The 18,391-nt window shown below is 44.2% G+C and overlaps 2 protein-coding genes across 3 annotated transcripts in view; one reads left to right on the top strand and one right to left on the bottom strand.

The window, feature by feature from the left end:
* The window catches only part of Blk (BLK proto-oncogene, Src family tyrosine kinase), a 55,288-nt gene that overhangs the window by 21,080 nt on the left and 15,817 nt on the right, over nt 1-18,391 (top strand). The window contains exons 2-4 of one of the 2 annotated variants that reach the window (XM_048421938.3): nt 13,220-13,415; nt 15,567-15,675; nt 17,158-17,209. In XM_048421938.3, coding sequence (XP_048277895.3) covers nt 15,568-15,675; nt 17,158-17,209 — 160 coding nt within the window. In that variant the 5' untranslated portion in view covers nt 13,220-13,415; nt 15,567. The remainder of the gene's footprint in view (nt 1-13,219; nt 13,416-15,566; nt 15,676-17,157; nt 17,210-18,391) is intronic. The other variant, XM_048421937.3, reaches the window with a different exon arrangement.
* Nucleotides 5,615-6,702, bottom strand: LOC146892278 (spermatogenesis-associated protein 31C1-like). The gene has a single exon (XM_085698100.2). The coding sequence runs from the start codon at nt 6,557-6,559 to the stop codon at nt 5,768-5,770; it is 792 nt and encodes a 263-aa protein (XP_085554226.2). The 5' UTR covers nt 6,560-6,702; the 3' UTR covers nt 5,615-5,767.

The raw sequence follows: 18,391 nt of genomic DNA, 5'->3' as shown, positions 1-18,391 counted from the left end.
CACAGGTCCCCCATGCCCAGCACTTTGTACATGGGGGAGAATATGTTTTCCTGTATATTCAGCCTCTGTCTCACAGCACAATGCTCCTAAGACTCACTCATGTTGTTGGAGATGTCAGTGGCTCATTACATCCAAATTTTTATCCATTTATAGTTAATGGATGCTTTGTTGTTTCTATTGAACACTAACTTGAGCGATGCTGCTGTGACTGACTGTACATGTGCAAGACTCTCAGTAGTCATTGTCTTTTCTCTGTGACAACTGGACGTCCAACACCAATTTCTTATTCCATGAATTGTGCTGTCAGTGTTCCGTCTAAAAAGACAGTGCCAGGCTAGTTGTGGTAGCACACAACTGTGAATCCCAGAACTCAGGTTGTGGAGGCAAGACAGTAAGGAGTTCTAGACCTGATTGGGTCTCATGAGACCCTGTCTCATCATGAATAAGATACACAAATAAATAGATAATACCAGTGGGAGGTAAAAATAAGAACATGATATTTATGAATGAAGATGTCACAGGGAAACTCACTATTATGTAGACTAAAATTTCTAATATAAAATCAAACTTGCTTTTAAAATGGCATTAGTAAGCCAGGAGAGATGGTTCAGTGGGTAAAGGTGCTCACAGATGACAGAGTTCTATCCTGCGGGCCTGCATGGTGGAAGAAGAGAACTGATTCCCACAGGTTGTCCTCTGACCCCCACACGGATACCATGGGTGTGCGTGTGCACACACACAGAGGCACCATAATAGCACTCATGGGGGATCAGAGGGCAACTTGCAGGAGTTGGTTCTTTCCTTCTACTGTGTTCTGAGGACTGAATAGTTTCTTAGTCTTGGTAAGTACTTTCACCCACTGTGCCATCTCTCCACATCTTAAAACTTTTGGTTATTCTTTGGGATTTCTTTATGCATAGAACCAAGTTGTCCATGAACAAAGACAATCTTTACTTACTCCTTCCTGACCTCATCTGTTTGTTTTCCTTTCCTGTCTGATTGCTAGGACTCTTAGAACGATGAGGAATCAGAGAGGTGGGTGCAGACACCCTTGCTGCCTGTCTGGTTCTAGATTAGTTTTTGTTTGATTTCTTTTTTATTTATGTTTCAGATCACCAATTCAAACTCCATCCATATCGTTCACATCTATCCTATTGCCCAGTCATTTATTTTCTGAATATTCTTTCCATGGTTACTCCAGAGAAAGGTGAGCAGCTGAGAAGGGTGAGGGGAGTAGGATGAGGGAAGAGGGAAAACATTCTACAAGTCAGAAAGGACCACAGAGGTGTGAGCTAGTACAGAAAGGGAAATTGTCTCCCCTGTCAACAAACTATGAAGGAGGAGCCAGCAAGCTGGGCTGGAGTGGGCCTGGGATGGTGAACTCTATAGGAGCAGGACTAAGCCAGTGACCTAGGCCAGAGCAGGCCTGAGGCAGTGAACTCCACAGCAAGACTGAACCAGTGACCTGGGCTGGAGCAGGTCTGGGACAGTGAACTCCACAGGAGCAAGAGCGGATTCATACCAGTGACATTTGAGGGAGAAAGATGGGGCCAGCAACCTAGGCCAGAGCAGTGTGAGCTCTGAGGTGGTGTGTTCCACAGGAGCAGGACAGGGCCAGCAGCCTAGTCAGAGCAGGCCTGAGACAGAAAGCTCTGCTGGAGTGTGAGCAGATCCAGTCCAGTGTCATTCAAGGAACCAGGACTGAGCCTGCAACCTAGGCCAGAGCAGACCTGAGACAGTGAACTTCACAGGAACAGGTACAGGGGAGCAACTGCTGAGGGTGTGGGCTGGAGTCAGAGATCTCTGCAGGTTCAGGCATGAGTCTGGGACCTACAAGGATATAGACAGGAATCAGAGACTTCTGCTGGTTTGAGCATAAGTCTGAGACCCTTGAGGGAGTAGACTTGAGCCAGTACCCCTGCGGGTCCAGGCATGAGAGTCTGGGACCTCCGAGAAACTGGCCTGAGCAAGGACCTCTGAGGGACCAGTCATGAGTCTGGAGCCTCCAAAGAAGTGGGCAGGAACCAGAGACCTCTGCAGGTCCAGGCATGAGTCTGGGACCTCTGAGGGAGTAGGACTGAGCCAGGACCTCTGCGGGACCAACCCCAAGCCAGGGACATCTGCAGGAGCAGATCCAGACCAGGGACATTTACAGAAACAGGTGTGAGCTGGCAACCTAGACCGGAGCAGTCCTGAGACAGCTAACTCCATGGTAGTGGACCAAACACCAAGAGCACTGAGCATTCTCCAGGAACACAGAGTTACCAACAGCTTGACTGGAACCATGGCATTGACTGCACCACGAGTAGCAACCATCTGAGCTTTGGTTCTACTATCACCGGGAAGACTGATCACCAGAGTCACAGACAGCCCCAACAACACCAATTAAAGGAAAAGATTGGTAGACAAGGTAAGAACACACACAACACCACAAAGACAACAACACAATGCCAGAAAAAAAAATCTAGTGACCCTACAACAGCAAGACTTAAACAACCAAATATAGATGAAACAGAAGAAAATGACCTAAAAAGACAACTTCAGGAGAATGTTTGAGGCCCCTAAAGAGGAAATCAGAAATTCCCTCAAAGAAATGGAGAAAATGACAAACAAAAAATTAGAAGACATCAACAAATCCCTTAAAGAAAACCGATATAAAGCAATGAAACATGAAAGAAACTATTAAAAACTTGAAAACTGAAATAGAGACAATAAAGAAATCACAAGCCGAGGGAATTATAGAAACAGAAATCATAAGAAAATGGTCAGGAACCACAAATACAAGCATAAACAGCAGAATACAAGAGATGGTAGAGAGAATCTCAAGCACTGAAGATACAATAGAGGAAATAAACTCATCGGTCAAAGAAAGCATTAAATCTAACAAAAGCTTAACACAAAATATCTAGGAAATACGGGATGCCATGAAAAGACAAAACCAAAGAATAATAGGTATAGAAGGAGAAGTTTAACTCAAAAGCACAGAAAATATATTTAACAAAATCATAGAAGAAAACTTTCCCAACATTAAGAAAGATATGCCTATGAAGATACAAGAAGCTTACAGAATACCAAATAGATTGGATCAAGAAAAAGTCCTATCACCACATAATAATCAAAGCAATAAACATATAGAAGAAAGAAAAAATATAAAGAGCTGAAAAGGAAAAAGGCCAAGTGACATATAAAGGCGGACTTATCAGAATTACACCTGACCTTTCATTGGAGACAATCAAAGCCAGAAGGTCCTGATCAGGTATTATGCAGGCATTAAGAGACCATAAATGCCCAGACTACTATACCCAGTAAAATTTTCAATCACCATAGAAGGACAAAACAAAATATGACAAAACCAGATTTCACCAATACCTAGCCACAAACCCAGCTTTACACAAAGTGCTAAAAGGAAAACTCTAACCCAAGGAAGTTGGCTACATCAACAAAAACACAAACAATTGATGATCTTACAGCAGCAAATCCCAAAGAAGGGGAAAACACACATATTAACACCACCAACAATGAAAACTAAATTAACAGGAGCCAGCAATCACTGGTCATTAATATCCCTTAATATAAATGGACTCAACTCACCTATAAAAAGATACAGGCTAACAGATTGGATACAAAGACAAAATCCATCCTTCTGCTGTATACAAGAAAGACACTTCACCTCAAAGATAGACATAGTCTCAGAGTAAAGGGTCAGGGGAAAAATTTTTCCAATCAAATAGACCTAAGAAACAAGCTGGTGCACCTATCCTAATATCTAACAAAATAGACTTCAAACTAAAATCAATCAAAAGACATAGAGCAGGACATTTCATATTAGTCACAGGAAATATCCGTCAAGAGGAAATCTCAATACTGAACATCTATACCCCGAATACATATGTAAATACTTCTAAAGCTTAAATCACACATTAAATCCTTCACGATAATAGTGGGAGAATTAACACTCCACTCTCACCACTGGAAAAGTCAGTCGGACAGAAAATTAACAGAGAAATAAAGGAACTAACAGATGCTATAGCTCAAATGTACTTAACAGACATCTATAGAATATTCCATCCAAACAGAAAAGAATATACCTTCTTCTCAGCATCTTGTGGAACTTTTTCAAAAACTGACCACATACTTGGTAACAAAACAAACCTCAACAAATACAAAAAAAATTGGAATAACCCAATGTACCTTATCAGATTATCATGGTTTAAAACTAGAAGTCAACAGCAATACTAATTCCAGAAAACCCACAAACACATGAAAATTAAACAATGCTCACCTGAATCAGCAATGGGTCGAGGAAGAAATAAAAGGAGAAATTAGAGACTTCCTAAAATTCAATGAAAATGACCACACAATATAGCCAAATTTATGGGACACAATAAAAGCAGTGTAAAGAGGAAAGTTCCTAGCACTAAATGTCTACATAAAGAAGCTGGAAAAATCCCACACTAGTGAATTAACAGAACATTTGAAAACTTTAGAACAAAAAGAATCAAACTCACCCAAGAGAACTAGAAGCAGGAAGTAATCAAATTGAGAGCAGAAATCAACAAAATAGAAACAAAGAAAACAATAAAAAGAATCAATGTGACAAAGAGTTGGTTCTTCAAGAAAATCAACAAATCGACAAACCTTTATCCAAACTAACCAAAAGGCAGAGAGAGAATATCCAAATTAACAAAATCAGAAATGAAACGGGAGACATAGCAACAGACATGGAGGAAATCCAGAGAGTCATCTAGTCATATTTTGAAAACCTGTACTCCACAAAATTGAAAAACATAAAGGAAATGGACAACTTTCTGAATAAATATCACTTACCAAAATTAAATCAAGACCGGATAAGCAAATTAAATAGACTGCTAAAGAAATAGAAACAGTCATCAAAAGTCTCCCAACCAAAAAAAGCCCAGGATCAGATGGTTTCAGCTTAGAATTCTACAATATTTTCAAAGAAGAACTAATACCAATACTCTTCAAATTGTTCCACAGAATAGAAACAGAAGGAACATTGCCAAACTCTTTTTATAAGGCTACAATTACCCTGATACCCAAACCACATAAAAACATTACTAAGAAAGAGAATTACAGACCAATCTCACTCATGAACACTGATGCAAAAATACTCAATAAAATGCTGGCAAATCGAATCCAAAAACACATCAGAACCATCATCTACCATGAACAAGTCGGCTTCATCCCAGAGATGCAGGGATGGTTCAATATACGAAAATATGTCAACGTAATCAACCATATAAACAAACTGAAAAATAAAAACCACATGATCATCTCATTAGATGCTGAAAAAGCTTTCAACAAAGTACAATATCCCTTCATGATAAAGGTCTTGGAGAGAGCAGGGATACAAGGAATATACCTAAACGTAATAAAGGCAAAATACAGCAAGCCAACAGCCAACATCAAACTAAATGGAGAGAAACTCACAGCAATCCCACTGAAATCAGGAACAAGACAAGGTTGTCCACTCCATATCTATTCAATATAGTCCTTATATTGGGGTTCTAGATAGAACAATAGGACAACAAAAGGAGATCAAGGGGATACAAATCGGAAAATAAGAAGTCAAACTCGCATTATTTGCTGATGATATTATAGTTTATATAAGCAATCCCAAAAATTCTACCAAGGAACTTTTACAACTCATAAAACACTTTCAGTAATGTAGCAGGATACAAGATTAACTCAAAAAAAAAATCCGTAGCCCTCCTTTACATAGATGTTAAATGAACCGAGAAAGAAATCACAGGTTAAGGCCTGAGATGGTTGGCATGGGAGAAGGCAAACCATGGCCAAGGTGTGCTCTGTGAGGTCGCCAGTATTTTTCAGCCAACTGAGAAGCTGCCATGCTGGGATCTGGCATGGGTGGAGGACAAGCCACAGGATCCAGAGGATGAGATGGGTAGGAAGCTGCCTGTCGCTGTGGTGGTGAATGGCGTCTTCCAGTTGTCAAGGTCTCTGGTGGCCAAGAGGCACTCGCAGACGACAGTGGTTTAATCAGTGAGGAATACAGCAGGACAGATGACAGAGGTTTAGAATGTTTGATCAACAGGTGTCCATTGCGAGGAGCAGAGGAAGTCTCTAGGGACGAACTGGTGGCCACAGTCCCCTCTATGGGCAGCCTAGGTGGCAGGTAGGCTTTGGCAGCGTCTGGTGTGAATGCTTCACCTGAGGCATCTTGTTCTAAGAGTTGGCAAAAGCTGACGGTGTTGACAAGCCTCTCTAGCATGCTGTGCAGAACTGAAGCCAGTACCTTGTCCTCCTTGGGTTTCTTCCAGCGACCTCTGTAAGCCTTCATGGTCCTGATTCTCTTCCTGAGTTTGCTGCGCTCCCTCTTCACCACCTTTTTGGCGGTGGTGCTTTCTGCTGGTGGAGGTGAGGGTGAGTCAGGGTCAGGGAGGAGGAAGGGTAATAATAGGTGGAAGAGCCCCAGCCCACACGCAAAGGCAAAGATGATGTCCATTGCCCAAGTGGTGGAGATGGGGGTCAGCCATAAAGGATCAACACTTTCCAGAAGAGAGAGAAAATTCTCCATCTGAATCGTACTGTTGTTCTCAGGCAACTGAACGCTGAGAGTTCTTTCTGGGAGTTGGTAACTGGGTCCAGGTCCGCATCACAGAGTTCCTGTCTCCCTGTCACAAAGGGCTCCTGGGTGTGGGGGAGGGGCACTAGGAAGAACTGACCAGTCGCTCCCTGTCCTCCAGGCTTCCCATGGGCTCTTCGTGTCTGTTTCCAATTCCATCTGCACACTCCATCAAAAACAGAGTCTCACCCATTTCACCTTCCTCTCCTATCCCCAGAGAGAGGCTTGTCCATGTTCTGTGGGCTTTTGAGAGCTCCATGCCACTTCCAGTGACATACCTCCTCCAAAAGGTCCCACCTCCTAATCCCTTCCAAAAGTTCTACCAACTGGAGACCAAGTACCCAAATATATGAGCCTGTGGGGTTTATTCCACCCCTAACAGTCCATTCTCTGGCCCTCCATAGGCTTGTAGTGATATCATAAAACAGAATTCACTTGGTCAAAGTTCAAAAGTTCTCATAGGCTCTCACAGTCTCAACACTACTTCAAGGCCCCAAATCTCTTCTGAGACTCAAGTCTTAACTGTAACCTAATATAAATGTAAGCATCAAATTGCCTGTTTCAACATACAGTGTTACAGAAAACATGTTTCCACTCCTAAAGGGAGAAAAGAGGGTGCTGTGAGGACATGCTGGACCAAAGCAAGACCAACAGCCAGCAGGGCAAACTCCAAACTCTGCGTCTCCATGTCTGACGTCAAAGGGCTCTTCAGCTCTCCCTGTCCTCTCAGCTTTGCTGACTGCGACACACTTCCTTCTCTTGGGCTGCGTGCACTCCCTGTTAGCAGCTCTCCTTGGCAGGGATCCACGGCTCTGGCATCTCCAACATCTTAGGGCCACCAATGAAATCCAGGCTTCACCTCCACAGCTTCACATAATGGCCTCCCTAGGCCTCCATGCTGGGACACCCCAGATATATGCCTGTCCTCATCAGCTTTCCTTAAGCACGGAGGATGATTCCACAACATCTTTACTCATGTTTTCTTCATGACTATAACACCAGAACCACATGACCAAAGTTGCCAAGTTCTGCTGACTGCTTAGGATGAAACCTGGAACCTGGACCCTTTTTGAATTGTATTGGCAAAAGTTGTGACTTGTTGTTGCTCTTTAGGGACAAGTCATTCCCTAAGGCCTTTTCTTTTCACAAATTGCAGGATTGGCTGGCTGGGGTCTTGCCCTGAGAGGACCCCTCTCTTTACTCCATTCCTCTTTATCTCTTTCAGCACCAAGCAAGACTCCAACGTTACATTTCTTGTGCTCTTTGTCCCCTCAAACTGTACACTTGTATTTCCTTCTGTTCTGCCTGATCTTTCTTATTGCAGATGTGCATACCAGTGACTGATCTCTAGCAACCACACAACAGAGACAATAGAAAACTGTCTTGAAATCTTCTCTGCCTTAAACGCCTTGGCACGGGAGACCACTTCTTTGGCTGCAAGATCAACAATGTTCCTGCAACTTGTAGGTGTTAGAGAAAACCAGTCTGATTGTAAGACGTATTAGAATTCCTTTGAGAATGAGATGGTATGTTGGAGTAACTAATGTGAACTCTTTATGTACAGGGATTTATCTGCTTGCTCACACACCTCAATCTCCAGACTTCGGATCTGTGCGGTGACACCACCACAATCATGTTTTCTGTGTTTTAGTTTCTGTAATATTCTCTGTTGTAAAGAGAAGTCTCTTTGTGGAGAGATAGGATGTACACTTATCTTTTTCGGCGAGGCAGTCACATCTTGCTTGCTCTGTGTCTGGCTTCCTCTGTTTCTGGGTGGCTTGGTACCTTTTTTTTTGGAGGCAGTCTCATCTTGCTTCCTCTATGGCTGGGTGACGACTCGGTCTACACGTTCTTGATGATTGCTTTTAATCCTTAACTTGTCACAGTCTTGAGCTGTCTGGGAAGAGATCCTCAATGAGTCATTGTTTAGATCAGGATAGCCGATGGGCATGTCTAAGGGGAATTATCTTGATGACTGATGTTGATATGCACAGACCCAGCCCACTCTGGGCAGCACCATTCCTTGTCAGGGATCAAGGGTTGTGTAAATATAGAGAACGGACTGAGTATAGGTAAACACGTGTGTATTCGCTTTCCCTGTTCTTGATCCTAATGTGATGTGATGAGCTGTAAAGTTCTTTTTGTCATGATTTTCCCACAATAATGGACTGCTGCTTGGAACTGTAAACTTAAATAGACTCTTCCTTCCCAAAAAAGGACCAAAATAAAAAAAAAAAGACTATGCAGGAAACATAGGGCCACATAAGAAATTTTTTGCTTGTTTGTTTTTGTTTGTGTGTTTGTTTGTTTGGTTTGGTTTTTTGAGACAGGGTTTCTCTGTAGCTTTGGAGCCTTCCTGGAACTAGCTCTTGTAGACCAGGTTGGCCTCACACTCACAAAGATCTGCCTGCCTCTGCTTCCCAAGTGCGGGATTAAAGGCATGCGCAAACCACTGCCCAGCTAAGGCCACATAAGACATATGTGTATGGAGGACAAAGAGGCAGTTCACTTATAGACAAGAGGATAATTAGTGTTGTTTATGGGAAACTCAAAGAAAGGACTGCAGAACTATTGGTCCCTATTACAGTGCCTGCTCCGGAAGCAAAGGCAATTAGCAGCATCTGTGTGAAGTGTCATCAGTCCGATCACTGACCTTAAAATGCAGATCCTGGAGCCCAACTCTCCTTTGAGGCAGAACCATTGGGATGGGGCTCCAATCAGCTGCTCACTGCACAAAATCATGTTTCAGAATCCTTTGCCATACAAAGAATGGGTTCCATTAAGAAGTATTGAGCTTGAGATTTAACATTTCATTGAACTGTTTAAAGTTACCAAAAGAAAAAAAAACACCAAAGAGTAGATTACGACCCTTGTGCTGTCAATGCAAGATATGAGGGTAGCTATGTTGACGTGAGAGCAGATCCCTAGCGTGTTTCCGTGATCACTAGTGGGGGATTTTTAAAAATATAAATTTGCATGTGATTTCCCTCCGAGAATAATTTTGATTCACATAAAGAATTTCATTTATGCATATGATCACGGAATGTGTGTTGCGCTTCTCCACGGCTTTAGAGAGACACAGGTTTTAATGCATCATCGGCATGCCTTATTCGGAGCAGCCTCACGAGAAGGACAGCTTCCCTCCTGAAGCTCTGCTCGGAACCCTCAAACCGTTTATCATCAGAAAATCTTCTCTAACAGATTTACCGCAGTGGGGCTGGGAGGGTTTCCACAGCAGAAATGATCTGGGTTTTACAGAGTTGAAACAGCACCAGGAGCACCTCCTCCTCACAGTGTGCCTCAGTCATCGCTGACAGCTTCTGCCTTCACACGGAATCAATCACACATTCCCAGGGGTCCTCGCTCACTCAGCCAGATGGTACAAAACCACACGTTGTTATCAAACCCATTGCTCACGTTGGGAAAGTAAACTACTGGGGAGCTAAGTAGGATCAGTCAAGGTGTCTTAGTTAGGGTTTCTATTGCTGTGATGGAACACCGGGATCGAAGGAAAGTTGGGGAGGAAAGAACAAATTCTGATCATATTTCTGCATAATTGTTTATCATTGAAGAAGGTCAGGACAGGAACTCAAATGGCAGGAACCTGATTCAGAGACCATGGAGGGGTGCTGCTTACTGGTTTGCTGCCCATGGCTTGCTCAGTCTGCTTCCTTATAGAACTCAGGACCACCCCAATGGACTAGGTCCTCACCCATCAGTTCCTAATTAAGAAAATGCCCTGCAGGCTTGCCTACAGCCTGATCTTCTGGAGGCATTTTCTCAATTTAGGGTCCCTCCTTTCAGATGATTTTGGCTTGTGTCAAGTTGACGTAAAATTAACCAGTACACATGGTTAATCCCTTGATGGGACTATCAGAAGTGTTCAGCTATCTTAAAACATATATTTGTTTGCCTGTCTGTGTCCCGCCTGCATGTATGTCTGTACACCACAGATGAGGATGTCGGGTCTCCTGGGACTAAAGTTACAGGTTGTTGTGAGCTGTCATTTCAGTACAGGGAATCAAACGGGAGTCTTCTGGAAGGTGCAGCCAGTGCTCCTAACTGCTAAGTGATCTCTCCAGCCCCAAATTATCAGTCTTTAAAAACCATTGCACATGACTTGGACTGTGTTCCCTTAAATGCCCTCAGGAAAATACCTGCCTGTGGTAGGATTGTGATTGGCAGTCTTTCTGGGGTTCCCATTTTCTGGCCATTTCTTCTCTCAACTCCCAACTAACAAATGTGAGACCTATGATGAAATTAGAGTATTAGCTTTTGTAACTATTAATGAAAAGTCAGTTGAAATGTTGGTGAGAACATAGTGGATGGAGACAGAGCACCTGAACTTTGATGATCTTAGCATTGCTACATTGTGTCCCTCCTACGGCACACAACACCCTTAGGGAGCATCCCTGCCAGGGAAAGATGTATCTGAATCAAATGGAGCCCTAGGCGTTTGTTTGCTCCATGTATAAGAAGGAGAGCGAGAGGGAGGGGGGGAGAGAGAGAGAGAGAGAGAGAGAGAGAGAGAGAGAGAGAGAGAGAGAGAAAGTAAAGGCAAAATATAGAACATTCTATAGAACTTGTATTTTAAAAATCAAAAATCAAGGACCTGGAACTAGTCAAAGTTGGGGCAGAACAGTAATCTCAAATTGTGTAGGACTCTGTTGGAATCTCAAGGGCAAACCAAGGAAGAAGCCAGCATGTGGTAAGTATTGGCTGTATATTGGGTGAGTTCTGTACTTTCTGCTCTGTGAGACACAGTACACTGTTTGCAGGTGTGGAATGTTTGAGACAAAATGAATAAAAGGTTATAGATTCCTGAGAGCCATGGCTGGGGCTGCTTCAAATTCAGGTGTGGAGGGAACGATTATAAGTTGTAACTGTGTTGAAAGCTAGGCTTGCTCTCCCCTGACGGCACAATGGCAGACAGATTGCTGCTGTCCCTAACTGTCATCTGCAGTGAGGGACAAGGGACATTTATTTTCCTCTCGTGGTCATTGAAGGAACTATAACCATTGGTTGTTCGTGTATCTGGCTTAACAGTGTGGTGACTATTAGGCATTTAGGTGAGCTGGACACTGTCCTAAGATGTACTACTAATAAGTAACACGAATTCAGGCCTTATAACAACACCCTGGGGATAGAAACAGTCACTACTCCAATTAACACACTCAGATCCTAAGCCACTTACTGAAGGGCAAACAGTTGCACTCTGTACTTTTGCTTACTACGCTGTCTGACCCCCAAAACAGTGCCCTGTGGGTGGAGTGTTATGATCGCTGCCTAGAGCACCAAATACCAGACAACCCCTGCCCCTTGAAAGTATAAATCAGAGTCAGACAGACCTGAAACTGTATACCCTAACAATGACTTCATTCGTGATATCTGTTTCAACCAGGGGTCCCCTGTTTCTAGAAGAACAAGCCTGGGTTTCTGGATTAGTGATGCCAGTGTAGGTATATAAATGACTCAATGCTTTGCTGGCTGCAAGGGGGTTCCACTGGCCACCATCTTTCAACCCACTCCCAAACCTTCTGGTTTCTTACACCAAGTCTTGGCCTCCAAAGAAAAGACAGACAATCCCAATGCATCTCAGGACTACCTTGGAAATTACAAAGCCCTGGTGGGTAGGGGGGAAGAATCATGACTCCCACAGGTCACTCACTAGCTCATCTGCATTGGAAAACAGGCTATCATCTGTGTTAATCATATATATATATATATATATATATATGATTTATATATATAATATGTATATTATTATATATTATTATATATATGTTATATATATTATATATATAACAAAATGTTTATTTGGTGTCCTGTTTATTCCTTGCTTCTTCCTTGTCCTCACCTTGCGGGGTGGGGTGGAGGGTGCTGGGCAATGCTTGTTAATTGCATATACGTTGTTGACCTTTCATTTTAAACCTACATATCTACTCCTTTTGCATCAACTTGCCCAAACATCTTCTGTGCGCTGAACCTAAACAAGAGCACATCAGGGAGAGACTGGGCAGTCGCAGCTGCCCGGGAGCTGCGGCTGCTTAGCAACAGCCCAGTGGTGCTGGACAACTGCTCTTTGCCCAGGCAGCAGCATTCACACAATTGTTTCGATATTTCAGTGCCCTTTCCCCTTATTTTATACAAATAGACATAACCAGCTGTCACAGGAAAGCATAATTAAAATACACTTGTGACCAGCTGGAAATGGATTGCAGAGACAAGTCAAACAGACAAGATGGAATTGAGAATTTCGTACTTTGGTTTAATTCTGCAGAAAGAGAGCTCTGGGACCCCATCCTAGATGACAGGGCAATTATTCAATTTTCTCAGCCTCATTTCGAGGATGCCTTCTTCAGAAGGCTTTGTCTGTGGGACTAGGAACGGATTCATACTCTACCATCGACAGGGAGATAGACTCCGAGAAGTGAAATGGCTTGCCCATGTTCACAAAGCTGATGGGCGGGCTGTTCTGAGCTCTGGCCACCCAACCCCTGACCGCCATTGTTGCAACAATGGGGAGAAAGAAGTGGCCTTGGAAGCTCTGTGAGCAGGTGGCATCCCTCGCAGGGGAGAAATCAGAGATCTGAACTTGAACTGTCCTGGCAGGGTCGCCTGTCCACCTGTTTCCTGCGTGAACTGCCACAGCGTCAGAGCTGCTGCTCGGCCACCTTCCAGGCCACCTCAAAGCCTCCCTGGCTCTCCTGTTTCATGCGCAAGAACTATTGCAGCCAGTCTGCTGATGCAATCACAGACATCAAAACTGAAGGTGTCAATTGCTGTTCAACTACGACACACACAGCAGGTGTGGCTCAAGGGTTTCTGCTCTCCGGCTCTAACTGTTGCCTTCACCACATCCCGTTTGGTTGAGGCTGGGTTTTGGACTTTGAGCACCTCCCTAGGGTAAACAGGGACCTCCCAGCTCTTGTGAGAGTCTGCATGGGGGTCAAGTATGTTTCTAAGCAACGAAAGTCTCCTGCCCTCTTTTTGGTAACCCACAAAGTACACACACACACACACACACACACACACACAGAGAGAGAGAGAGAGAGAGAGAGAGAGAGAGAGAGAGAGAGAGAGAGACCCACATTCTCCTCTTATCTTTTCTGGGAAGGGAGGTCATTGTCTACTGAATGAAGCCAAACCTCCTGAAACACCAGAGTTACATGTGCTCCTTCTGCACTTCCTGTCTCTAACCACCCTGAAACTGCAGAGTTATCCCAAGCCCAGTCACAAAGAAAGTTGTCACACAGCCTCCTCTGTAGTTGGTCTTCACTGAGAACCTGTGTTCTCCCTAAAGCCCTGGAAAGCCAGTTGTGCATAGAATGTAAGTAGTGGGTCATGAACTGGACTTCCTGTCAGAGTCTTTAAATATTCAATTTTGCTGGTTAAGTGGACATGTTTCCCCAGAAAGTTCAAATTTGGTGGCTGACTAGATGGAGGAAAACAACGTTGTGTGCTGTGGGATGTCCTTTTGTACATGTGTTGCTTTTATTGGTTAATGAGTAAAGCTGTTTCAGTCAGTGACTTAGCAGAATAGAACAAGGCAGCAATTCCAAGCTGATAGAGGAGGAAAGAAGGCGGAGTCAGGGAGAAGCCATGAAGTCACAAGAGGAGACAGATGCCCGCCCCAGAACCTTGCCAGTAAACCATGAGCCTAGTGGTAAAATATAAAATATAAAAATAAAAAACCCATTAAAAAGATATAGGTTAATTTAAGATGTAAGTGCTAGCTAGAAATACACTTAAGCTATTGACCAAACAGTACTGCAAATAATATAGCTTCTATGTGATTATTTTGGGTCTGGGCGGCCGGGAACAAGCAGCCTCTGCCAACAGTTGTGGTTATCTGAATAAGGGCAAAAGATCTCCAAGTGCAGAGAAGGTTCTAGAACCTGCCGCTCACTGACTTGTCACTGAGCCCAGGAGATAGGGAGGCCAGGAAAGGTTTGAGAACTAGCCACTTAGTGTCTATTCAAGAACTATTCTTTCCCAGGCTCTAAGTACCTCTGTTGCTAGGCGAATTGTTAAGATTTTCTCTTAACTTTTCTTCTTGTTCAAGAGTATACACTTGCTATTGAAGTGCTCAGGGAATATAGGAAATTATATGAGAGAAAATAAAAGTCATATGAAGTCCTACCGCCTAAGTAAACAATATCAACATTCTAGAACTATCTTCTGGGGAGGGGGAGTGCTTTGCCTTAAGAACCACACATACACAATCTTAAAATTTTTGTGATGTTTTTTTTCTTCACACCTTGATTTTCTTGTTTTGCTTTGTTTTTTTAAATCTGCATCTTTCCCCCATCAATTATCAAAATAACAAAGGAAGCATTACAGACTCATTTCTGCTGTCTGGATTTGGGTCTTTCCCACATCCACTAAGATTCTTCACCAAAGAACAAACTTGACCATGATCTCTCTTCCACACAAAATTTCCAGTGTTACCAGGCATCGATGACCGGCCTTCAGTGCCTACTGTGCTAGCTGCCAGTTTGTCCTCTGCGTATGGCATCTCACCCTAAAACTCTATCTGCAGAGCACCCTATTCGACATGCTAAAATAAAACTTCACCATTGACAAAGGTCCCCATGGGCCCAGGGAGGGAAGGGGAGACTCCCCAGTGACATAGAGGCCCACTGGCAAAATAAGATTAAAACCAGTCCACTAGACATGGCCAGGCTCCTGTAGAATCAAGATCACTCCCCTGCACAGGTCATTGCCTCTGAGAAACTGGGACCCATGCCAGATGATGTCTGTGTCCTAAACATGGCTATTTTCCCTCTCTGGGTCACTGAGTAAAAGATGGATACCAGATTAACCTTCTTGTTCTCTTCTCTTCTCCCAAACTCTGATGTGGAGAGCTATACTGTCACATATTTCTAACCAGAAGGGGTTGAAAGGTTGGGTGCAGGGGCTTGGGTTCTCTTGTCAACTACCGTGTACTCTCCTACAGGATGGGGCTGCTGAGCAGCAAGAGGCAGGTCAGCGGTGAGAAGGGCAAGGGCTGGAGCCCTGTGAAGGTCCACGCCCAGAGCAAGGCTCCCCCACCCCTGCCACCTCTGGTAAGTGATCAGCCCCTTCAAGGAGAGAGTCTAAGGTACGAGGTACTCCCTGAACCAGTCCTTATGGTGTCTAGATGACTGTTTGATTTCAATTTCTGCTTGGTCACAAACCTATTAGTTTGGGGGCAATTGGAATCATGCCTGGACCCATGTCCTTCCCTGCCTGTCAATGTGGGCAGACCTGAGCAGAGACTGCCGGTTTTCTTTTATAGATGAGCCCTGACCTCTCTTCTAGCTGAGTCCAAGTGTCACACAAGACTCTGCACACAGTGAGACATTTATTGAGTGAATGAATGAATGAATGAATGAATGAATGAATAATGAAGGATGGATGGATGGATGGATGAGAATATGGGTAAATTCAAACTTAGGTCATTTCCCTGAAGTGACATACTAATCAGTAGACACCTAGAACCTAATTTTTAAATCTGCATAATGCATATTAATTTGAGAAAGATGGTGATTCCTTACTATTGCACTTCCCAGAGATACTTAGAATCGGCTCTCCTGAGCTCCTGCCCCGAGGCCCTTTCTTCATCCATTTAGTTCATGGTTCTAGGTTAACAGTCCATCAGGGCCAAGTCATAGGAGCAGGAGGCTGAGGCAGCTGGTCTCATTGTTGCTGCTTTAGCTACATTTCTGTTACTGTAACAAACCACGGTGACTAGGGTAACTCAAAGAAGAACTTATTTGGGCTTCGGTTCCAAGGGAATAAGAGTCTGTGGATCCAGCATGGTGTTTGTGAGATTTAACCACACTGGTGCATGGTAGATACAGCTCCTTACTTCATGGTCTGCCATGGATTGTGAAGGATATTCCCATGATGAAAAATGCTTTATGTGGGCTGGAGAGATGGCTCAGAGGTTAAGAGCATTGCCTGCTCTTCCAAAGGTCCTGAGTTCAATTCCCAGCAACCACATGGTGGCTCACAACCATCTGTAATGGAGTCTGGTGCTCTCTTCTGGCCTGCAGGCATACACACAGACAGAATATTGTATACTTAATAAATAAATAAATATTTTTTAAAAAAAAGAAAAAAAGAAAAATGCTTTATGTGAGACTAATATTACACTAGACATACCCTTGTGCTGTGTTCTGGCACAAACGTGTGGAAGTCTACCCTTGGGATGGACATCAGAGAACAATGATTGAGTTTTAGGGAAACATAATTTTAAGATTTTTTTTGCCAGTAAATACCTGTCTGCAGTTTCTTTAATGGTAGAGACAGAACTTTAACGGAGGAGACAGGGCTTTTTTCCCCTTTGAAGCTGTGGCATCTCCATATATGGTCTAGGCAATGATGGCAGGTGGCCTGGGAGGACAGAGGTGCTCCAAGGAGCATATACAGAATTTATCTAAGTATTCCCGTATGGTGGCAACCCTTCTTCCTCAAAGTGGGTCCCCACAGGTAATCTGGCCAACTGGTCATTTAGTCTACTTTTGCTGCAGACTGCCCACTAACTCAGTGTACTTCTGCCCAAGGTTGTCTTCAACCACCTCGCCCCTCCATCTCCTAACCAGCACCCAGAACAAGGTAAGAACGGGGCACAAGTGCATCTCTCCAGGACACACCATGTGTTAGAACCAGAGCGGTTGGGGCGGGCCCTATAGGACTGGAAAGGGGAAGCTGGGAGCGTAAAATCCACTCTGCAAGCTATAAAAGATCCCAAAGAAAGGAGTTATGGGAGTGGATCTGGCAATGTCAGGCCTGGCTCACAGACGCAACCTGGCAGACTCCTTCGCTCTTGGCACAAGGTTTGGCCCACATGGAGGACTGTCTGTGTCCCGTCTCCCCTGGAAACCTTCTCGCCACGTGTGCTTCCTCCTTCATCCCAGACTCCACTCCGCTCTGACTGGACTTTGGTGGTCACATAATGAACGAGCCTCCTCTTGGTCTGGGACTCGATCAGGCCTCGTTCAGAACTGACCTCCATAGCATCCCCCATCAGCCACCCATACCAGTCATCTCTTCACTCACCCACGGAGAACATGGAGCATGCAGCACACAGACCACTGTATTCCAGGACAGGGGAAGATGTCACAGTGGGTAACACACCTCTCCCGTCCTGGGAGAGATCGACTTGTTATCTTTATGAGCAAAGCATTGGAACTGATCAGTGTTGTCGTCTGGTGTCCCTTACCAGGCTAAGGACACCATCTTTCTCAACGGATTAGTGATCCTCCACTTTCTATCAGCAGGTATCCCGTCTTTTGAATAGAGACTCACGGGAAGGAAATAAGTGACAGTCTTTGGTACAAGTTTGAGTCTTAACATTGCAAGTTCGAAAGTTCTGCATTGGGTTTGAACTGAACCCCTAAGTGCCCTGACCTTTGGCCCTGCGTAGGTTTTCAGTTCCTCCCTTACCAGCAGCCCTCCCTCCTGGGTTTGCTTTTTTAACCAGTCCCAACTCATCCCATATTTTAACAACCCCTGCCGTTCATGCCAAACCTGTTCCCACCAAGGATGGTCCCAACCTCAGGCCATACCGCTCATCCAGGACAATGTTAGGTTATCTAAGAGATTCTGCCAGGTATTCAGGGAGCCCTGGGGTCCAACAGTGATCATTTGAAAGGCGGTCCACTGTGCTCCCAAGCCTCCTGCTGCTTCAGGACCTCCAGCATGTCAACAGCCCTCCAAGAGAGGTGCAGAGCCAGGAAGGACAGGTGCTCAGAGCCACTGGGAAGCTCTGGACACAAACACCGTGGGGAGGACAGG

Source organism: Myodes glareolus, chromosome 12 (genome assembly GCF_982192425.1).
Source record: "Myodes glareolus chromosome 12, mMyoGla1.1, whole genome shotgun sequence".
NCBI classification, from domain to species: Eukaryota; Metazoa; Chordata; class Mammalia; order Rodentia; family Cricetidae; genus Myodes; species Myodes glareolus.
Note: the sequence above shows the minus strand (reverse complement) of the source record. Positions and strands in the feature narration are given on the sequence as shown.